The sequence below is a fragment of the Phyllopteryx taeniolatus genome, chromosome 21 (genome assembly GCF_024500385.1).
Source record: "Phyllopteryx taeniolatus isolate TA_2022b chromosome 21, UOR_Ptae_1.2, whole genome shotgun sequence".
Taxonomy (NCBI): domain Eukaryota; kingdom Metazoa; phylum Chordata; class Actinopteri; order Syngnathiformes; family Syngnathidae; genus Phyllopteryx; species Phyllopteryx taeniolatus.
Genome location: NC_084522.1, coordinates 600,761 through 622,557, shown reverse-complemented (window position 1 = coordinate 622,557; position 21,797 = coordinate 600,761). Strand labels below are relative to the sequence as shown.

The following is a 21,797-nucleotide window of genomic DNA, read 5'->3' as shown; positions in this document are numbered from 1 at the left end:
AAATACTTGTATTTTTTAAAAACATTGCAAAGCTTCAAATTCCAAAAAGAAAAAGAAAATGAACACTTTCTCATGTACAAACCTTTATTTTTACCCTCAATCAATATTTTTCGGGGCTCAAAATATCAAAATACTTTGAGTGGCACAGACATCAACATTGTTTTAAGGCAAACATGCAAGCAGCTTAAAATCAGCCAGTGCAGATATGCAACACACACACACACACACACACACACACTAAAACTACAAGGCGCAATTCCGAATGCTGACGAGATGGACTGAAATTCTGGAGATTGAATTCAAATGGAAGAAGGGTCGAATGTGAGAGTGAAAAAAGTCGAATGAATTTAGGAATTTACTTCATGTGCAATACACAAACAATTCAAGTATATGAAAGGGTTTGAATCAGTCAAGAAATTGGAGGTCAACGTCAAATATTTCTTCATTTGGGAACTTTTGGGTGACAATGTGGAAGAGGAATGTTAGCGACACGTTTTGATTTTATGCACGTATACAAAAACGGTCCTATTTAACCCAGCCGATGCGGTCCCTGAGAAAAACATTCCCGATTGCGACAATGAGCACAGTTTTTGGGGGAGACTTTTCAAATATTCTGATTCTGATTCTGATTCTGATACAGCCGTTTGTTCTTTGGTGGCCACACTTCGTACGCGCGTACGCTTGTGACGTCCGCGTGTGCTTTGAAGGGGCTTCTAGCAATTCAAAACAAGTGCAAAGAAAGAAAGAAAAACCTTACACACGCATGTACAGTAATCTCCCACATGTTCGCAGAGGATAAAGAATATATAGCATTATAGAATTTCAAAAAAAAAAAAATCGCCGAATAGGTGAATAGTACGCGGGGGTCCAACGTTGCCCGTATTGTTCTATTTGTCTGTCTACATGTGTTGATGCAGCTTTTTGTGTTTGAAGAAGCGTTGGGTCACACGCGTACGCCCCGCAACCGGTCGCTATCGCCGCACGTGGTCGTCGGGTCCCCGGGCAAGGCACTTAACCCGCGTTGCCCACCAATGAATGTGGTCGGAGGGGCCGTAGGCGCGGAATGGCAGCCGCGCTTCCGTCAGATGTCGCTTACCACCACCAGGAGTGAATGAGTAATGTGTGCCATTGCAAAGCGTCTAGAAAAGCGCTATACGCAGTAAGTGTACTACATTATTATTATTATTATTATTATTATTATTATTGTTATAACAAGAGCAGATTGATACTATTCCTTAGCTTGTCTAAGGAGTTTTGCATTGTTTGTTAGCCTTAAACTGATTTATGTTTTTATTTTTTTAAGGCAAAGCTATGTTTTCTTTTTTTTTCTTTTTTTAAATATGCAACATTTAATTGTCTTAGTTGAATGTTTAGTAAGACAGTAAAGCTCAAGTGGGCGTGGCATTAAGCAGCTTGGAGTTTTTGGGGAAGATTTGTTCACAACCTGCCAAACTTCAGCTTGTTGTCAAGTGAGTTGAGACTTGAGTTCGGTGCCACCACATAGCACTCGTATGTCCAATTTCTGCTCGAAATGTTTTCTCCCAAAAAAACTCGTATGTCAAGGCGCCGCTGTGTTTTTGCTCTTTTTCAATAAGATGGTGACAAGATGGCGGCGAAGCCCCGGATAATAGGAAAGTAGCAATTAGTGTCAAGGAATGATGGTGAAGTGACACATCTCCACCGTATGTTGGGGAGGGGCTAGGTTTAGCCCGGGTTGTCAGCGGGAATCACCACGCGTATGTTTTTGCTGATCTTGTAAGATGATATCCAAGTGTTTCGGGACGATCGTTTGTGCTCAGTCGATGTTTCGAAGCGATTGAAACATTTTGAAGGAGGTGCATCTCTGCTCCCAGAGAACAGTCGGGGATTACCGTCAATAAAAACTTGCTACACACGCGTTTGTGAGTCTTCGGCTGCGACTTGGGACCGGCCGGGGTCACTGAGACGGCGCGACGCCACGAGTCGCCGCTCCTCGTCCTCCTCGTCCTCCTCGTCGCGGAAGCCGCGGCCGGATTCGTTCGGCGGGTCGACGGCGTCGGAGGAGCTCGGGTCCGGCCGGGCCCCCGCCGGGTCTCGGGCGCTCCGGCTGTCGTCGTACGTGTAAACTCGGTGTTCTGGGAGAGCGTGCGGTTTGCGCGTTAGCGGCCTGTTCCACGCTGACAAATGGGAAAGCGGCGCGACTGACCTGGTCGGAAGGCGACCCGTCTCACAGACGCCGGCGCTGGCGGGCTTTTTGCGGGCACTGTCAGGTAGTGGCTCATCTGTACGATGCAAAGCATTCGTTTTCACGGAATGACTTACTCGACGTCAGAGAAGTCCTGACATTTGATTTACCTTTGGATGACTTTTCTTTCTTTTGAAAAAAGCCCATCCAAAGCACACGTCATTCTTTTGGCACTAACCACATATTTGTTCTTTACACTAATGGCAAACTAGGAACAAAAGATGATCAAGCCTAAATGATACAAATGTTTTTGTTGCATTTTCCGTGCACAGCCTAATGACAGATGTTCCCAATTTTGATAGGTGAACATTCCATGCAAAACTGCTCCAAGGTCCAGGTTCAAAAGTGTCACGCTTCGAGGTCATATTTGGAAAAATATGTCACGTTTGAGACGACGTTGTCAGAATGGCACCTGACCGGAGAGAGCCAATCGCCAGCGTCGCTTTTAGGGGGAGGAAGTGACCCTATTTGTTTTTCAGGCCGTTGGTGCGCACTCACCCTCCTCTCCATCGCCACTTGCTGCTTCCTGAAGCGAACCTCGCTCACGTCGTCTTCGAACGGGTCGAGCATCAGGTCGTGTCGGCTGTAGGAACGAAGCTGACCACGCACGCGCACAAACACGGCCGCGTGTCAAACGTTGCGCCCGCTACGCCGGGAAAGGCGCCCGCTCGCCCTCCGCCTACCCGCTGTCTGTTCTTCTGCACGTTGGCCTGCAGCATCTTTCGGATTTCCTTCTGGCGACGATCGGAGACGCGGGTCCCGCGTCCGGCTTCGATATTCCTGAGGTGCGCAAACACACAAGGACGAGGGAACTCAATGTCGACCAGACAAAAACAGAAAGTAGACATATAGATATAGATAGAAATATATACATATATTTTTTTTTTATCCGCACTACCCACATATTTTTGCGATATATTTCTTTGCATTGGGTTGCATTTTTCTCCTTTTTACATCATCCAGATATTTCCAAAAATATATATATTTGTATTGAAATGTATGTATTTATTTTGAATATTTAATTTTTACTTTCATATTTGTAATGAATTCTATTTAGCAATCACCCAGCTATACACAAATATTCGATTCATTTGCATTGAAATATATTGATTTCTTCAGATTTGAGATTACGCCCTATTTTGATTCCATTTACTCAAACTTTGGAACGTTCTCCTTTTTCGTCCCATCATTATTTGTTACAGGTTTGAATTTTTGACGCCATGCAAATATATATATTACTTGTACGTTCTGTTCGTCCGCGTTCAAGTAGCGCTTGTTTTGTTTGACGGTTTCTAACCGACGCTAATTTCCCTTAGCCTGTCTATGCTGTTTCACGTTAGATGTTAGCATTAAGCTAGTGGACTTTCTACGGTTCGGTCGAACATTTAGGTTTTACGGTACACTTCAAGCGGGAGTGCCAAATAAATAGAAATGTGCGAGCGAGAGTCTTCTTTTCATTTCCGCAAAGTGATGTTATACGACAGCCGCCCGTTTCTTGGCAGCAGAAGAGTGAGATCAGTAGGCGCTAAGGAGTATTGTAATATGTGAGTCCGGAACCACACTACTGGTTCTACCGTCGGGCGGGCGAAGACTTACGGCTCCACGGAAGGCGGTTTGAAGCCGCCGCCGCCGCTCTCGACCATCATCATGGCCTGCTTCATCTCCATCTTGTTGTAGAAGGACAGCAGCTGCGGCTCGCTGGAGCGATCGCCCGCAATCAGCCACTTCTTCACGTAGGCCTCGTTGAAGCGGCTCAGCCTGAACACGTCGGTCAATACGGGAAAAACTGCATCGGTTCAGCTCGTCGCGCCGTGAAAAGCTCTTACTTGTCTTTCCAGTGATGGTGTCCGTAATGACCGCAGATGTCCTCGATTCCCACAAGGAGATGATCCAGGAACTAAATGACACAATTGAATGTTACTTCCACACCTTTTGGGTGTACTCCTGAATGCCACAGGAATGAAAACGTGGAGCAGTTTTCGGAAGACAAAAAGGCACAATGTTACAAAAACAATTGGATGTTGTCATGTGATATGAATAAAGTCAAGATCAAAAAAAGTTCTATTCTGAAGAACAAATGCAATAAAAAGTTGAAATTGAGAATCAAATCCTCTTTTTCCAAGATCAAGTAGTAATTAGGATATTAAAGTCAGAGTTTAACAAGAGAAGTGTAATCTATTCTTGCAATATTCCATCTTGGTTCTCTCAAGCGTAAGACTCAAAATTGGAACAAAATCGAGAGACTTTATTGGTGAGGGGATGTGACGATCGCAGACGGCCGCTAGCTGGTGCTGTTTCTCGGACCTGCGTGTGAATCTCCTCGTTGATGGAGCCGTCGCACTCTCTCTTCTTCTTCACTTCCAGAAGCTCCACCAGAGGCCTGATGGTCATCCCCTGAAACGGAGGCCGGCGAACGGTAAGCAGGACGCTCGTTTCGCCGCCCACGCCGGGCGACGACGACAACGACAACAACATCCACAGCGGCCTATGGTTGACCACGCCCACCCGCACATAAATGGAGACACTCCCTCCACATCGAAGCGAAGAAGCCTTTTGGATGTTGCCTTGATTCGAGCTGCAACAAGTTGAAGTGGCTCGCGGAGATTGTCAGCCATGCAGCTCCTGGCAATGCGCTCGGGTTGAATCCACATTTGAATGGCTTTTTATTCAATTATGCTTTTAGTCTAGTTTGATGAAGGATGCTGTTTACATACAATACTGCTCAAAGGTTTGGGGTCCCTCCCAAATGTCCTAGTTTTTGAAAGAAAACACAGCTCCCCCCCCCCCCCAAGACAAGAAGACCAAACTGTTTTTGAATGAGGTCATTTTCATGAGATTCTTTTTGGAATATTCCATAATTCTGACCTGGACGAAGACGGTGAAGAAGATGACGGTGATGATGGCGGTGAGGAACAAGTGCTTGATCTCGCTGTCGGTCAGCAGGAAGCCCAGCGAGAAGGCGACGGCGCCTCGCAGGCCGCCGTAGGCCACGATGAACTGCTCCTTTTTGCTCAGCTTGACCATGCGGAACTTGTTGATGAGCAACGTCAGGCCCACCACGCCTGCAACAAAACGCCGAGACCGCGTCAACCAAACCCCTTGAAGAAAACCTGATTTGGAACTACAGTTCAGCACTAGTGAACTTTTTCATGACTGAACGCAATGATAATATTCCAACGACTTCCACTTTGTTCTGAAATCCAGCGCAGTATTTTTTTTAAGAGCGGTTCATTTTGTATTTCATTTTCAAAGTAAGTAAGTTAACTGAACTGTTTTATTAGGTACAATCTCTATTTAGCGTCCATGTGAAAAACATTTGAATCGAATGATTATTGAAGTACAGTTTTTTGTTTTTTTTCTGTTAATGTTCAAGTTGCGTTGCAGTGGCTTCGAGCTTCTATCCAGTGCACTTTCTAGGAATCAAAGCCGTCTTGTTTTGGATGAGTATTTTCCTCGAAGGCGGCGGTTTTCCTGACCGAGCACTCGGGAGACGAGGCAGAGGAGCACGGTGGCCGCCACGAAGGTCCAGTTCCAAGCGTGCGGCCCCGCCACGGTGGACACGCCGAGGAAGATGAAGATGAGCGTCTCGCTCACGCTGCTCCACATCTTCAGGAAGTACTTGACGGTGGTGTAGGACTTGTGCGAGATGTTGGCCTCCACGTACGGACGCATCACCACGCCGCACGCGATCAACCTGCAGCGCAGCGGGCGGGCGGGCGGGCGGGCAAACCCCGAAGGGCAGAAGAGAACAAAACCACTTTACTCATAATTGATGTCAAATTGGTTATTGAAATCATCAAATAATTCAACCTCATTATTTTTGGTAGGATCCATTTATTAGGGTTAATGAAATTCAAAAATGACAGTCATTCATGCTCATTGTTATTGTTCCAATCAAATTATAATTCGTTAACCGAGGTTGATAAAATAAACCTTTATGTAAAGTTGTCTATTTGATTAATCAAATAATTCATTCTTATTATTAAGGGAATTACTATAATTCATGTACAACAACTATGCCTTCAAAATGTGAAATTGTTTATTTGAATAGTTTTGCATTTCATCTTAACTTGCGTACTTACATAATATTTATTTATTAGTTCAATTCAAATGTAATTTAAAATGTACCTAAAATAATCATTCCTGCTCATTAATGAATGTTTTTCTTTGTATTTCATGTAACTTTGTTGACTTAAATAATATGCACACATTTGAAATGATATTTTAAATGCACTGAAATAATAGAATAATACTGCATACTCATTATGAATGTATTATGATACAAATATAACAGAATGATTGCATAAAATAAAAACAATTAAATGTCAATGATTAAACGAGTCATGCTAATTTTTAAAGCATTATTATGCATAATTGTGCGATGTATGTCAAGTATTAATACAATAAAAAAAGCACAATTTATTCAACTACTATATTTGTATTCTATTTGTTTGTAATTTTAGCAATCGATTGATGCTCTTTTTTTCAATTGAATGATAGCTCATTATCCAATAATAAAAAAACAAATCAATCTGTTTCAGTTACAATAATATTCAAATATTTTTTTTTTTAATATGAGCCTTATTATTTGCTTTGCGGATGGGTCGGTTAAAGGTCACGACCTCGCGCCACTCACGACATGATGCCCGACAGGCGGAAGACCTCGGCCGACAGGTACGCCATGTAGCTGTACAGGAAGACGAAGAGCGGCTCGATGACGCGCGTGCGCGACGTGAAGCGGGACGTGAAGGCGCCCAGCAGCCCGTAGACCACGCCCACCAGGACGCCGCCGCACGACACCGCCAAGAAGCACAGCGCCCCCAGCAGGGCGTCGGTCGCCGTCACCGCGCCGGCGTGGGAGAACTCCTCCAACAGGTGGTACAGCACCTGCGCACGCCCACGCACACACAATATTCCTTTTGAAATGACCACATTGAGCCCAGCGGCAACAAACATTGCAAAACGCCATAGGCGGGCTAACGACTATCATCGGTGTGGCGGATATTTGAACGCAAACGGCGGAGCAAAACAAAATCAATTTGTATCAGTCAAAAGCAAATGGAGCGGGCCAAAACGATTCCTTGAAGTCGTTAAGTCCCTCGCGAACGCCCGGCCCCGGGCCCTCACCACGGTGACGGCGTCGTTGAGCAGCGACTCGCCGAAGACCAGCACGTGCAGCAGCTCGTCGATGCGGATCTCCTCGAAGACGGCCAGCACGGCCACGGGGTCCACGGCCGACACGATGGAGCCGAAGAGCAGGCAGGACAGCGGGTCCACGTCGGCCAGCCGCTCGCCCTCCAGCCGGCACGCGGCGTACACGCCGCCGCCCACGAAGAAGGCGTTCCACAAGGTGCCCGCCACGGCGAAGGCCAGGATGGCGCCCAGGTTCTCGGCGAAGGGCCGGACGGGCAGGAAGTAGCCGGCGTCCAGGATGATGGGCGGCAGCAGGTAGAGGAAGAAGAGCTCGGCGTCCAGCACGGGCGCCGTCCGCCGGACGGCCTTGATGACTCCGCCCACCAGCAGCCCCACGAAGATCAGCAGGCAGCTCTCGGGCACCACGCGGGACACTCGCGGGATGACGTGGAAGCCTGCCCGCAAGCAAAGGTGCCGCGTCAGCAAAGGACGGGTTCGCGGCCCCGGGCCGGACACTTAACCCGCGAGCGAATGCGGTCGGAGGTTCGCTGGGGACGGGAGGGGCCGTAGGCGCGGAACGGCAGCCGCGCTTCCGTCGGTGGCGACACGCGTAGCCTACCGCCATCGGGTGTGAAGGAATAACGCACGAAATTGCATTATTATTATCCTTATTATTACAGTCGACCCACAAACTCGATGGCTTTGGTCGAAAGAAACAACTTGCAAAAGTGTGCACACCCTCTTCTGATTAACCCCAAATAAGGTTCAGCTGCTTTTTCTGACACTTCTTTGCGTTTTAATTACAGTGGATTCGTGACAGTGACTTAGCCACAGACCGGGGATGTGGCTGTGTTCGGAATCAACTACAGATCAGCCCATATTTTTGCCGATTATTAGCAGTCAATTAGGCTGCTCACCGATATTCATTTGTCGCAAAAAGGAAAATATTGGTGTCACAATTTGGAATAATACAAAGTCCAACACCTCATTTTTAATGCCTTGAAGAATATGTTGATTAAACAGTTCTCTCTTTGTTTTGAAATTCTCACAAAAAGTGCAGCGAGTTCCCAGCGCGAACGTTTGAACAAATACATAAATAGTTCCCACAAGTTTACTCCATTTTAAATTGATCTCATATTGGCTGTCGGATTAAAACAAAAAAAATAATCCTCAAATATCCGATATGCGTGGAATGCGATTGTGATGATCTTGAACGTAATTGGTTGATTCTGCACGCACGAGGGGGGCCCCCGCCCCGGCCAACCGGCACGCGCCGCGCCCTCGCTATCGAGCGCCGCACCCGAGCAGGAAGCGGGACCGGCCCCGCGAGACCACAGCCGGACGCGCAGATAAGAGCGCCGAGCGGAAGGCGCCGGCACGCAGCGCGGGCCTGCTAGGAGCACAACAGTGGCTATAAAAAGTCTACACACCCCTGGTCAAATGCATTGGATAGACTTTTGAAATAGGACGAACGCAGACGGAGAATGACTCACAAACAGCCGCTCGTCTGCGGCTCTTCGGACGAAACGTGAGCTAACGAGCCAGTCCGGACGATTTTGACGGGCTGAATCCAAATCTCACATTGTTTTTGCTCAATCAGCTCAACTTTTTGAGTTATGGCCACCTTTTTGTTTGCTTTACAGGTTCCAAAACCCCCCGGAGATTCATGTTGCGAATTCTGAACGATGACGTAACATTCCGTTTTCAGCGACGTTCCTAAATTTGATCAATGACTCCTAATTCCATTTACAGTAAGCAAGGTCTGTCGTGTTTGTTTGTTTTGTTTGTTAGGTGAGGTGCCCCGGGCCCCGAGATCCCGAGCTACGGCCCTGCCTCCGATCTCCCAAACAGCTTTTTGCAGTTTTTTGTTGTTGTTGTTGTTGTTGTTGTCAGTGACGTCATAGCCCGTCGTGATTTAAAGGGCCACTCACCGAGTTTCATGAGCAGAGCGAGTAGGATCCACAGCGAGATCTCGAAGGGCTTCCGGACGTGCTCGTAGTTGAAGGACAGCACCGGGAACGCCTTCCGGTGCGCCGTGGCGTTGCCCTGGCGGGCGTCCTCGTCGCCACGTCCCCGCGTGTCGTTGTCGAGCTCGGCGCGGACGAGAAGCACCAGGAGGAGCGGGAGCAGGAGGCGCGTCACGCCGGGGGGGCCGCGCGCTGATGTCGGCGTGCCGCTGGGCCATCTTGCGCTGCCGCTCTGCCTCACCCGAGGAGGAGGAAGATGAGCGAGAGGAGGAGGAGGAGGAGGAAGACGCAGAGGCAGACGCAGACGCAGACGCGTGGGGCTCGGAGGGCCGCGCGGCCTCCTCTCGGGTCTCAACATGGCGGCCGACCGGGAGAAGATGGATGACGGTTCAAAATTCGAAAGGAGCTGAAATCTCGGGTGCAGTGCTGCTGGATCTTGCGGGTCCGAGACCAACTGTGACGTCCGGTCTGACGCTTGTCGTTGTTCTCGTGCGGATGCAGCGTTATAACGGATATTTATTGAACAGAACAAAGTTCCTAGAGGGGAGTGAGAAAAGAAGACCAAAGACAAAGCGCCGCCCGTGAACAAGATGAGAAAAGCAAATCCTTGCATATCTGGAACAATGAAACCTTCGGTACGAGTTCCGTACCGGGGCGGTCTGCGAGGGAAGGACAGGACTGGACAGGATCGCAGGGGAAGCGTGCAGGACAAAGGTGTGTAGCGCGGTGGGAGGGGCTATGCAAATTAGAAGCGTCTCCAGGACCAGAGCGTGAGTGAGGGGATACCCAAGCAATTTGCGTATTGGTGAGTTATTTGTCGCGATAAGCGAGCGGCCGCACACGCGAGGGAATCGACTGACCAAAGTGTCCCGTAATTGCTGTGAATCCGGGAGCAGCGTGGAAAAGAAGTTTTGCTGTCGCCGACATCAGTCCGGCGGCGGTTTGGGAACCTTTACGACCGTGACACCGCTCGGAAGCGAGTACCATCCGCGTGGCAGCGTTCTTGAAACGGGATCTGTTCTTGCAAACCGCGCAGCAGAAGGCGGCCGGCTCCTGGGACCGCTCAGGAAAAACGCCGAACTCCTCGAGCGGGCGTTCGCGCAAAGCCAGGGAAGGACGGTCGCGTGCCGAACTGAACTTTTGCTCATGCCGACCCCCTTTCGGCGGCTTTGCGCGAACGCCCGCTCGAGGAGTTCGCCGTCGTCTCCTAGCGGGCCTTCCGCCGCGACGTTTATGAAGAACGGATCCCGTTTCGTTGGAGAGTCCTGGCAAGGGAACGAAAAGCTTGGAAAAAGGGCAAAGCCTCAGGCGACGGCCTGGCATCCTTCAAATGATAGCTGAAAGAAAAAACGATCGCCCCCTAGAGGTTCGGAGGGCTTCGACCCGTTTGGTCTCGGTCGTGCGCCGCCAGTCCGAAAGGTCACTAGTCCATTGAAATCAAACGCACGCGGTTGGCCGGGAGCGTGGGCGAGCGACGTCACGGGCGGGCTGAATTCTCGTTGGTTCGGATGGGGAGCTATTTCAAGCGCGTCTTCCTATTTGCTGTCACTTGGCAAACTTTGAAAAGCCTTTATGGTCTCGCCCGCGCGTTCCGCTGCATTAAGGTACATTTGGGGGGAAATTCCTTTTCAAAAGGTTTGCAGCATTGTCTGCCATCATTGTGGGACGGTCTCATACTCATAGTTTCCCTTCAACATTTGATTTCCTGGAATAATCCGCTTGTGGGTAAGATTTCCGTTTTTCGCTCGTGACACCTGGGAAATCTTTTCAAATGCCCGAAGAATCATGAGCACACAGCAACGAAGTTCTTGACATTCTCTTGAATTCTGTCGTTACTGTATGCGTTTACAAGTACAAGTTTAGAGAGTGATAGTTTTCCCCAAAATAAAAAAACATTTTTTTATTTTTTTTTGTGGGAGGGAATTCGACTCGTACTTCAAGGCACTGCTGCATTAAGAAAAAGAAAAAAGAAAAACAACTTTCAATCTTTTCCTTTTGGGAAATTACAAGTTTAATCTTAAAAATGATGACTTTCTTTCTGGAAGAAAATCTAACTTGTAATATTCTAACATTTTTCTCCCCCCAAATGAGGGGGAGAAAAATGGTGTTGAAATATTTCACGGGGCATGCGGCAAAACAACAAACACGATTGTCACAAAATGAGAATTCATCACATGGTTACGTTTCGAACATCCGCTTTTGGCGGACTTACTGTTCCAGTGCTGGGTGTGCAAAAACAAACAAACAAACAAAAGATTTAACAAATACAACCCCAATTCTAATGTGTTAAACATAAATCAAAACAGAATACAATGATTTGCAAATCACGTTCAAGCTATATTTCATTGAATCCACTACAAAGACAAGATGCTTCATGTTCAAACTGATCAACTTGATTGTTTTGAGCAAATAATCATGAACTTGGAATTTGATGGCAGCAACACGTTCCCAAAAAGATGGGACAGGTGGAAAAAAAAAAAAAAGAAAAAGAGTGAGAAAGTTGAGGAATGCTCATCAAACAGCTGTTTGGAACATCCCGCAGGTGAACAGGTGGGTGCCGTGATTGGCTAGAAAAGGAGCTTCCCTGCATTGTGGACGTCGTGTCCTCCGGGCCAAAGAGGAAAAGAACCATCCGGACCGTTATGGACGCAAAGTTCAAAAGCCAGCATCTGTGATGCTATGGGGCTGCGTTAGTGCCAATGGCATGGGTAACTTACCATTCATGCTGACCGGTACATACAGGTTTTGGACAAACATATGCCGCCATCCAAGCAACTTCTTTTTCACGGACGCTCCTGCTTATTTCAGCGAGTCGATGCCAAACGACATTCTGCGCGAGTTACAACAGCGTGGCTTCTTCGTAAAAGAGCGCGGGGACTAGACTGGCCTGCCTGCAGTCCAGACCTGTCCATCCCATTGAAAATGTGTGGCGCGTTATGAAGGGTAAAATACGACAACGGAGACCCCGGATTGTGTACCTAACGGAGAGTCCGGTGTGTTTACGTGCACACGCACGTGTTTGTGTTGCGTTCCTTGCGATGGACGCCTGAATGTGCTTGTGTGCGTTTGTGTGCAAATTCCCAAAATAAATAAATAAATAATATAAGAGTGGAATGTTACTTCATCGGGTTGGGAATTGATTCTTATTATTTTTTTCCCCCATTTAATAGGAGCTGAGGCGCTCGCAGGAAGTCATCGAGCTCAGCGAGCGGCTAGCGCTGGGCGGGTCATTATTTTTATCCGTTAACTTGAGTTCATTTGTCAGGGTGAATAAAAGTATAATATTTCCAGTGGTGCCTTGAGATACGAGCGACCCGACTCGCGAGTTTTGGGAGATACGAGACGTGGACGGGCCGACGTTTTACTCTGACTGGCGAAGAAGAAGCTCCGAGCTCTTCGTTGCCGCCCCAGTTGAAGTTTCATCTCAAACTCAACGCAAAATAAAGAGAATTGCAACGTGACGTATTGAAAACGCTGCGATTATCCAACAATGCAAAATGCCACAGACGAGCTAATGAATAGCATCAGTATGGCAGTGTTATAACCCTTTAAGCAACGGGTGGCCACAGCGCACACACTTGAAGGAGCAGCGCAATGTACATTGAAATGAATATTACACGTGCTATTGTTGTTGTTGAGGAAAAACTTAACCATGTGATGAATTCTAAATAAATGTCGAAATTTTGCAATCGTCGAAAAAGTCGTGCTCTTAAGTGATTTTATTTTGGTTAAAATATTGAAATCTTACCACTGTTTTTTTTTGTAGACAATAAAAAAAGTAATCTTAATGAAATTGTTTTAAAAAAAATAATAGAAATAATAGAAAAAAAAATTCAATGATTTTTTTTTAACTTCAAAAGTTGTGGTTTTATAAAAATAAAGTCGTATGTTTTGTTGAAAAAGGTTTTAATAATACTTCATTTCACAAGAATGAAATTGTATTTCGGTGTGGTACCGTGCCGGCCGGTCTTCCGGTGGGCTCGTAGTAGACGTTCCTGAGCGGCGCCATCTCGGCGGCGGCGGCGGCTCGGCGGGCGCTTCCGACGGCTTCTTGAGCTGACAACACACAGTGAAGTTGATGATTTATTTTTGGGGTCAAAAGTAAAGTTGTAATTGTAAGAGAGAAGAAAAAAAAGAAAAAAAAACAAAAACATTTTTTTTTTCACTCAAAGAATCTCAGTCATACTCACAATCTGCTGTAATCTGTAAATTGTATTTTTGTTCCAGTAAAAATAGTATAAGACTTGTCTTAACATGACAAGAACGTTGTAATTATTGTAGAAAAAAAAGTGCTCATCTTAAGACAATTTGGTTTCTCGCTGGAAAAACAAGTTCCAAATGAAAAGTTGCATGTTTACGTTTTACTCCCCAAAACAATCCAAAATGGCAAAAACGATGAAATAAACGACGACTTCCTCTCAGCTCTCTCCTCAATGAAATGGAGTTATTCTGTTGTACTGACGGCAACAGGTGGATTCACAGGCTAATGGCGCCATCTAGTGGCAGAGCATTTCGTTGTTCTGTCCGGTCACTATATGTCGCCGGCATAGAGAGATGAACAAAGGTAAATCGTCATTTTCAGCCTCATGAAGTGAAAATTGGATCATCCGAAGAAACGCTAATTGATTGCTGGAGTCCACTCACCAGTTCTGCGGAGCCGGCGCTCTTGACCGGGGGCGGGGGCTTGCGCTCGGGGGGGCCGCTGATTGGACGACAGGCATTCGTATTAAAATGACAAAACAAGCACGGTCATTCAAAAGGATCGCTGAAACAAAAGTGTCCATATTTGGCGCACACGACTGATCAATAATGAAGATGACGGCGCAGGACTCACTCGGCGTCCCGCCGGCGTCTGCGGACGAAGAAGACGAGGCCGGCGCCGGCGACGGCGAGGGCGGCGAGGAGGCCGCCGATGAGCGTGGCGTGCGACGGGCCCGACGCGGTGCCACGCTCCTCCTCTAGGGGGCGACACACACAACACAGCGGCCGTCCGACGCCTTCGCGCCACGTTTGGGTATGAAAAGGACGAGGAGCCCGTGGCGACGATTTCTCCCGGAGCTCGTCGGAGAGCGCACGTGTCGGTTCAGGCCGAAACGACCGCCGATTCTATTCGTCCGTCGTTGTGACTTCGAGGAAGATCGGATCACGTTCGATTGATTTATGGATTTCTTGATTTATCCAGCTCCGGCTCGATTCTCACGTAACTTTGCCCGAGCGAAACCGTTCTTGATCCTCTGCAAAGAACGACTCATGTTACTGCGGCTTACTGAACAATTGTGACCGTCTCCACGTACAGTATATGGACTTTTCTGTAGTATACTGCCCCCAGGTGGCACACCAGAAGGAGCAGCACAATGTCCATTGAATCGAAGCAAAATCCGTTGACTTCATTACAATCTATTCCAGTTATTATTTTGTAAAGCACAGTGTCAGAGATTGCTAGTTTCCTGATTGAAACAGATTTTTGGGAGGCACTCCTCTTCCGTAGCGCTTCTCGTCACGCGGGCGTGCTGGCGGCTAACTGGAATACATTTTCAAATGGAATTCTTTTCAAAAATAATTATAGCTTACATGGGTGGAAAATGGATGGATGGATTATAGCTTACTTAAGAAAATTGTCCTCTTCTTGTCTTGATTGAATCTCTAAAATGTTTCACTTTTTCAATTGAACTACTGATGGAAAGGAACTTTTGGACGATCTTCAAATTCATTCCCAAATAATTGAGGAAAACGCTGAATAACAAGAAAAGAAAACAAAGATCTGATCTGAACGTTTTGGGAGAAAACAAATGCAGCATTTGACTTAAAGTGCAGCTGAAGTCTCAAATATTTTGAAAAGCTTTTTGCTCCACTCAAGTCTTTTTCATGCAGGAATCTTTTCGACATCATGAAGAAAAAAAGCGGCCAAGGTCACATTGCATCCGTCTTGAACATAAAGCGCGTGTGTTTATTTTTGCCTCGCACAAAGTGGAAGAAGTTTCAAGGTCATACACTTTTTTTTTGTTTAACGCACTTGTGATGACACGCATACAAAAAAGACAACAAGAATCGTTCCTCTCACCAGCAGGTGGCACTGTGCTCCAAGTTGTTTGCCGAAGATTTCAGACGGACCCTAAAGGCACCGCCAGACTCGCGTTAAGACGTTCAACGTTGAAGGACGTTCAGTTGTTCGACATTTGTAAACGTCGACATTTACAGACTGTCCCTGAAGTCAACACGCAACAATTCTGATGGGTGGCTGAGTGGACAGACAGGCAGACATCATCATCATCATCATCATCATCAAGCTAACATTCATCCATTCATCTTTTCATCGTTCCAGGAACAAGAGGAAGAAAAAGAGGAAAAGGAAGACGAGTGGAAGAATAAGAGGTGAAGGAAGAGGAAGATTTGAGAGAAGAGGAGGAGTCCACTTCCTGTGACACTTTGCCTTCCTCCCTTCCTTCCTTCCTTCCTTCCTCCCTCCCTTCCTTCCTTCCTTCCTTCCTTCCTTCCTTCCTCCCTCCCACCCTTTCTTCCTTCCTCCCTCCCTTCCTCCCTCCCTCCCTCCCACCCTTCCTTCCTTCCTTCCTCCCTTCCTTCCTTCCTTCCTCCCTCCCTCCCTCCCTCCCTCCCTCCCTCCCACCCTTCCTTCCTTCCTTCCTTCCTTCCTTCCTTCCTCCCTCCCTTCCTTCCTCCCTTCCTTCCTTCCTTCCTTCTTTCCTTCCTTCCTCCCTCCCTTCCTTCCTTCCTTCCTTCCTTCCTTCCTTCCTTCCTTCCTTCCTCCCTTCCTTCTTTCCTTCCTTCCTTCCTTCCTCCCACCCTTCCTTCCTTCCTTCCTCCCTCCCTCCCTCCCTCCCTCCCTCCCTTCCTCCCTCCCTTCCTCCCTTCCTTCCTCCCTCCCTTCCTCCCTCCCTTCCTTCCTTCCTTCCTTCCTTCCTCCCTCCCTCCCTCCCTCCCTCCCTCCCTCCCTTCCTCCCTCCCTTCCTTCCTCCCTTCCTTCCTCCCTCCCTCCCTCCCTTCCTCCCTTCCTTCCTTCCTTCCTTCCTTCCTTCCTTCCTCCCTCCCTCCCTCCCTCCCTCCCTCCCTTCCTTCCTTCCTTCCTTCCTTCCTTCCTCCCTCCCTCCCTCCCTCCCTCCCTCCCTCCCTCCCTCCCTCCCTCCCTCCCTCCCTTCCTCCCTTCCTTCCTTCCTCCCTCCCTCCCTCCCTCCCTCCCTCCCTTCCTTCCTTCCTTCCTTCCTTCCTTCCTCCCTCCCTCCCTCCCTCCCTCCCTCCCTCCCTCCCTCCCTCCCTTCCTTCCTTCCTTCCTTCCTTCCTTCCTTCCTTCCTTCCTTCCTTCCTTCCTTCCTTCCTCCCTCCCTCCCTCCCTTCCTCCCTTCCTTCCTCCCTTCCTTCCTTCCTCCTTCCCTTCCTCCCTCATCCCTTCACACCGCTCCACGGAGATGCGTGGCCGTTCGTTCCCATTTGCAGACAAATTGACTCCCAACCGCCTGCAAAGAAATCAAATCCAGAAACGCTGCAAATAAGGATGCCCCCAACACGCACGCACGCACGCGCACACGCACAGACACACACACACACACACACGCCCTCGGCATTAAAAAGTGACGAGTGCATGGAAATGACTGCAATCAGCCGGCAATTACAGCGACTAAAGCGGAATGATTTTGACGCTAAAAGCTTTTTATTCCACTTGAGGAGGAGGAGGAGCAATTAAAAAATGCTAAGGCGAGCAGCTCGGTGCCGCCGAAGACCATTTGAAGGTGCTCTCGTTTGTTCGGGGAAGCTTTGATATCCGACCGACAAAAACAAACAAACAAACAAACAAACAAAGTTCGAGTTGACCTAAACGACGAAGCGAGGTCACGTTTTTTTCCAGGAAGAAAAGAAATCGCTAGCCTCATTGCTCGCGTACTTGCTTCGGTCATCTTTTGACTTACTTTCACGACACCGATCCAAATATCAATGTGATTGCGAACATTTCAAAAGAAAAGATTCCAAAATGACTTTGGCAATTATGCAAGTAGGTGAACGAAATTCACATCAAAACAAGGCTACTGAAACGACAGAAGGCAATCCATTCAAACCACAAAAGAAGAAAAGAAATTCGAACCACAAATATTTAGAGCACGAAACCTTCCGAGCACGCAAGACAAATTCAAACCTCTGAAGAAGCAAACTGAAAGCACCAAAAAAATCAAGAACAGAAGAAGACAATCGATGAAAGCCAAAGAAAGAAAGAAAGTCAAAGAAGGAAAGAGAAGAAGAAGAAGAAGAAGAAGAAGCCATCGATTAAGGATGAGAGGATAGCTCAGGACGTGACGTGTTGACTTCTTGGCCAAACGCGAGGCTAAGCCATCGTGACCGCCCGCCGCCGGCTCCTCGGCCCCCGAGCGACCTTTGAACTCGTCCCGCGGGAATTATTGATGCGGTGAGCACGTTTTGCTCATCGTGACGCACGCACACGCGCCATCACGACGACTGCTGCAGCAACAATCACACTTTGCACTCAAGCACAAAATTGTCCATTCACCAACATGACATTATGTATTGTCCTATTTCTTTGATTCCAACATTCCAAACGTATCACGGCGAGTGATTCCTTCGCCTGAGTCCGAATATTCAAGTCAAGTCAGAAACACAGACAACGCAGCTAAATAACAATCGGTAAAATGATCACGGGACTCATGTTGATATTGTAAGAGGATTTCTTTTTCTGTTGCTGTCTGCATTTGAGAGGAATGGATGTAGTTTCTACGATTTTAGTTTTGGGGATTAGTAATGTTAGGATATCAGCGGAGGGATATTGGGATGATGAGGGTTATCGTGACGGAAGACATCGTGACGAGGGAGATGCAATTGTTTTTCCCTCCCCGTGCGATCGTCTTTCATCCGCAACCTTTGACCTCAGATAACACGCACGACACCAATGAGGAGCGTTCCAGACGAGCGTGCTTAAATTTGGTGGGGGGCGTGGCAAGCGACCCGCGGATGGCCGACTCCCACTTCCGCCTTCTCTCCACGTTGTGCGCGCACTCATGGCGGACAACGAGGCGCGCTAAAGCGGCTCCACCCGTCCGAAGTCCCGGTCTCCGCACGCTGGCTGTCAGGTCGGACTTTGTTCCCCCCAAAATTCCACCTCCCTCCCCGCGAGTCCGCCTATCTCTGCTTGACGTGCGTGCGCTCGAGGCCGACAACGAGGCCCTCTAAAGCGGCCGCGCCAGTGGACTGTCCGAAGGCGAGATGGATTTTCAGGATGCTGGCTAATCTTGCCGAGTAAGATTTTCATCTTCTATTGGAAGATATTTGTCTTCAATTTAATGATTCCTCATTTGTTTATCTTTTTTCTTGTTTTTTTTAAATCACAGTTTTCGCACAAACTGCACAAACACACACACAAAGCAGTCCAGTGTGATCTTTGTTTCAATCCGCCTATCAGTGCTCGCTGTTTTGTGTGTCCCCTATTTCCGTATAGCTCTACCCACTTAACAGATTACACAAACACACACACACACACACACACACGCTTCCCGAGTGTAGAGAAGATTGGTGTGTGTGTGTGTGTGTGTGTGTGCGTGCAAAGAAACGTCTCTCTAAATGATCCCCAGCAAACGAGTTTATCTGAAAGACACACAGCCCCCAAAGCGTCCATCGGCAAAGTGGGTCAAAGCCTGACAGGGAGGAGGAAGCAAGGAGGAGAGGAGGTAGCGGGGAAGGAAGCAAGGAAGGAGAGGGGGGGCAAGCCGGCTCGCTGTCCGACAAGGTCGCGAGCAAGGGGACGAGGAAGCGAAAGACGTCGGGAGCGACAGCGGGAAGGAAATAGGTGAGTACGTGCGGGAGGAGTTGTGGCAAACGAGCTACTCAGACTAACCGGCGACGGAGGGAAAAAGACAGGTACTGATGTAGTGAGTAAGGGAGGGAGGTGGAAAAAAGGTAGTGATGTACTGGGTAAGGGGGCAAGCCAGAATGTACTGAGTGAGGGACGTGAGAGAACAGTCTAGGGAGTAACATTAACAATTAAGGTGGGGAAAAAATACTGATGTAGTGGGTACGGGAGCAAGCATGAATGTAGTGAGCGAGTGAGGGGGCCTGGAGCAACAAAGGAAAGGGGAGGTGAAAACAGTGGGCAAGGGAGCAAGTGGGAATGTAGTGAGCGAGGGAGCTGAAAACAGCAATCTAAAAATAGCGGGCCAAATATCGCGCGCGCATTCTTCGGAAGCGCCGCGTCGTCGTTAGCGGCGGTAACTAACGAAGTGTCCGGCCTGTGCCGAACTGGAATGAGAATGCGGCGCGCTAATGTGCTGCCTCATTTGCATAATAAAAGGCTGTGGCGTCAATTGGAGGCAACGCATGCTGATTTATCCTCCCATCACCTTGCTGACAAAAGGCAACCTTTAGCTGCAACAACTCCACGCGCGTGTGTGCGCAAGGGCGCCTGCACGCGTGCGTGTGCGCGTGTGAGGGTTTTGCAGCCTCAGGCTACGAGCTGCCATCTTGTAGATGCTGTCATTCGAATTCTCCACCTGTGTGAAATGTACAGTTTATGTTTGAAGGCGCACATGGCGCCGTACGTGCACGCGACGCAAAGAAGCCGAGACGCAGAGAAGCAAACGGACGACGGCCCGCAGAGCTGCTGTGTTGTCGACAGCGCGTTCACACGCGCGCGCGCGCGCACGCTGCGGGCGAGTCAGCACGTCAGGAAAAATTGAGTGGAAACAAAGAGGACAGGAACATTGTTGCAAGCAGTCGAAGGTTGTGTTGTTAAACATAGACACAAACACTGACCTGTGTGTGTGTGTCACTTTCGCAAGTCCAAAAAAAAAGAAAAAAAAAAGTTCATATCAAGCGCGAGAGAATGTCGCTGCAGGAAAAGAGCGACTGCATGTCGGGCCTCACGGGAAGTTTGTTTCTGTCTTCAATTGGCACGTTAGCATCGTTAGCCGCTAGCCACCAGCACGGACTGACCGGTCGCTTCCTTGATTACGCGTTGTGCATTTTTGTGTGAAATGCGCAGTGGCGGCCATATTTGTAGAGTGGATTTCGGCAGCCATATTTGCGGTGTATGTTCCAATTAAACATCTGCTGTCGTTTGCGTCTCTGCTTCATCTATTCTAACGTTAGCCGATAAAAAAAACACATTTTTTAAATGGTCAAAGTTACAAAAAGGCCAAGTTGTTCTTGTTTTTTTTTTTTTAATGTTATGTGCCGCATGACGGTCACCTGTGCACGCGGCGTTTCAAAGGCGGCAGATGGTCGGCGCGCAACGTGCGGCTTCCTTCTTTCAGCTCGCTAAGCTCCAAGTAAACTTTTCCCTTTTCTCCCCCAAACTGAAAAAAAACGTTGGCAGTGTCATTTCCCCTTGTGAGCAATGCTAATGCTAAATGAAAAACGCTAGCATATTTGCTAATGCTAATGCTAACGTCGCGAGCATATTTGTGACGCGAGTTTGTGGAGCGCAAAGTAGCGGCCGTGTTTGTTGAGCGTCGGGGCGGCCATATTTCGGGAGCTGTCTTTTCAAAGCGTACGGGAGCAGCCATTTTGGAGGAGGACGACGTGGCGGCCATGTTTGTTGCTGATGGAGTTTGTGGAAAATAGTCCAGTTGGAACGAATACCGTGTGGAATTTTTTGGGGTATGATTTCCAGACACAAACTTCACATCATCATCATGATCTGAACTTTCCTTTGGCATCTTCGGACGTGTTCATCCGCCACGCAGCCGTTTTACGCCCCAGCCATTCTCACGCTCTAGTTGCACACGCCGAAGCCGGCGCGATGCGACTCGACGGGGCGTTCGGAGACGAGCAGATGGACGTCGGAACGATGAAAGTCGTCGGGAAGGTTTGCAAACAACGCTCGCGCGTCTCTCTGCACGCGATTGCGCGTCGACATCCTTCAGCGGGCAACACGCCGAGCGCACGACGACGCTCGACTTGTGGCGCTCACCGACGATGTCCAGCGAAGTCGTCGACGTCGACGTCGTCGCGGTCGTCGTCGTCGTCGTGGTGGCGGTGGACGGCGCCGAGACGTCCGCAGTTGCATTGCTGCGTGCGTTCGTTCGTTCGGGAGCATTCTGAGATCCTATGAAGGCTGCTGTTCTTTAAAGTCGTTATCATTATTAATATGAATTCATTCATTCATATTTAGTAATATGATACGAATATTAGAAAATCGCATTCAGTTTTGAAGTATCTTACTTTATTTTGAAAGATTTGATCTCATTTCATTTATTTTGACATATTTGACCAAATTTGATTTTGGGAGTATTTTATCTTGTTTTATTTTTAAGCATTTGATCCTTTTATATTTGAAATATTTAATTTGAAATATTTTATTTTCAAATATTTGATCTCAGTTTAATTGGAAATAGTCTATTTTGCTTATTTTGAAATATAGTATTTTCTATCATTTAATTTGAAATATTTAATTTTTAATTTGTAATTGTTTACCTTCAAAATATCTTTTTAGGTTCGATTTTTCAAATACCGCATTTGAT

The 21,797-nt window shown here is 47.9% G+C and overlaps 2 protein-coding genes across 6 annotated transcripts in view; both read right to left on the bottom strand.

Moving 5' to 3' along the window:
- Positions 1–1,989: 1,989 nt before the first annotated feature.
- Positions 1,990–9,421, bottom strand: slc9a1b (solute carrier family 9 member A1b). 3 transcript variants are annotated; one of them, XM_061759591.1, is made up of 11 exons: positions 9,289–9,421; positions 7,352–7,812; positions 6,861–7,111; positions 5,701–5,918; positions 5,090–5,286; positions 4,529–4,618; positions 4,051–4,121; positions 3,821–3,982; positions 2,908–3,004; positions 2,723–2,821; positions 1,990–2,261 (listed from the first exon to the last, which is right to left on the bottom strand). In XM_061759591.1, exons 1-11 carry the CDS (start codon positions 9,296–9,298, stop codon positions 2,139–2,141), a joined length of 1,779 nt encoding a protein of 592 aa, XP_061615575.1. In that variant the 5' UTR covers positions 9,299–9,421; the 3' UTR covers positions 1,990–2,138. The 3 variants fall into 3 exon arrangements, 2 of the variants coding, with proteins under 2 accessions (XP_061615575.1, XP_061615574.1); XR_009786068.1 differs by having other exon boundaries at positions 2,043–2,114; positions 2,186–2,821; XM_061759590.1 differs by having other exon boundaries at positions 2,126–2,821.
- Positions 9,422–9,714: 293 nt separating this feature from the next.
- pvrl2l (PVR cell adhesion molecule related 2 like) overlaps positions 9,715–21,797 on the bottom strand; it is a 41,823-nt gene continuing 29,740 nt past the window's right edge. Inside the window, exons 7-10 of one of the 3 annotated variants that reach the window (XR_009786070.1) lie at positions 14,159–14,282; positions 13,515–14,026; positions 13,280–13,380; positions 9,715–9,861 (exon numbers count right to left, since the gene is read on the bottom strand). The gene's annotated coding sequence lies outside the window, so the exon portion shown is untranslated. Of the gene's footprint in view, positions 9,862–13,279; positions 14,027–14,158; positions 14,283–21,797 lie in introns of all 3 variants that reach the window. The other 2 variants (XR_009786071.1, XR_009786069.1) reach the window with 2 other exon arrangements.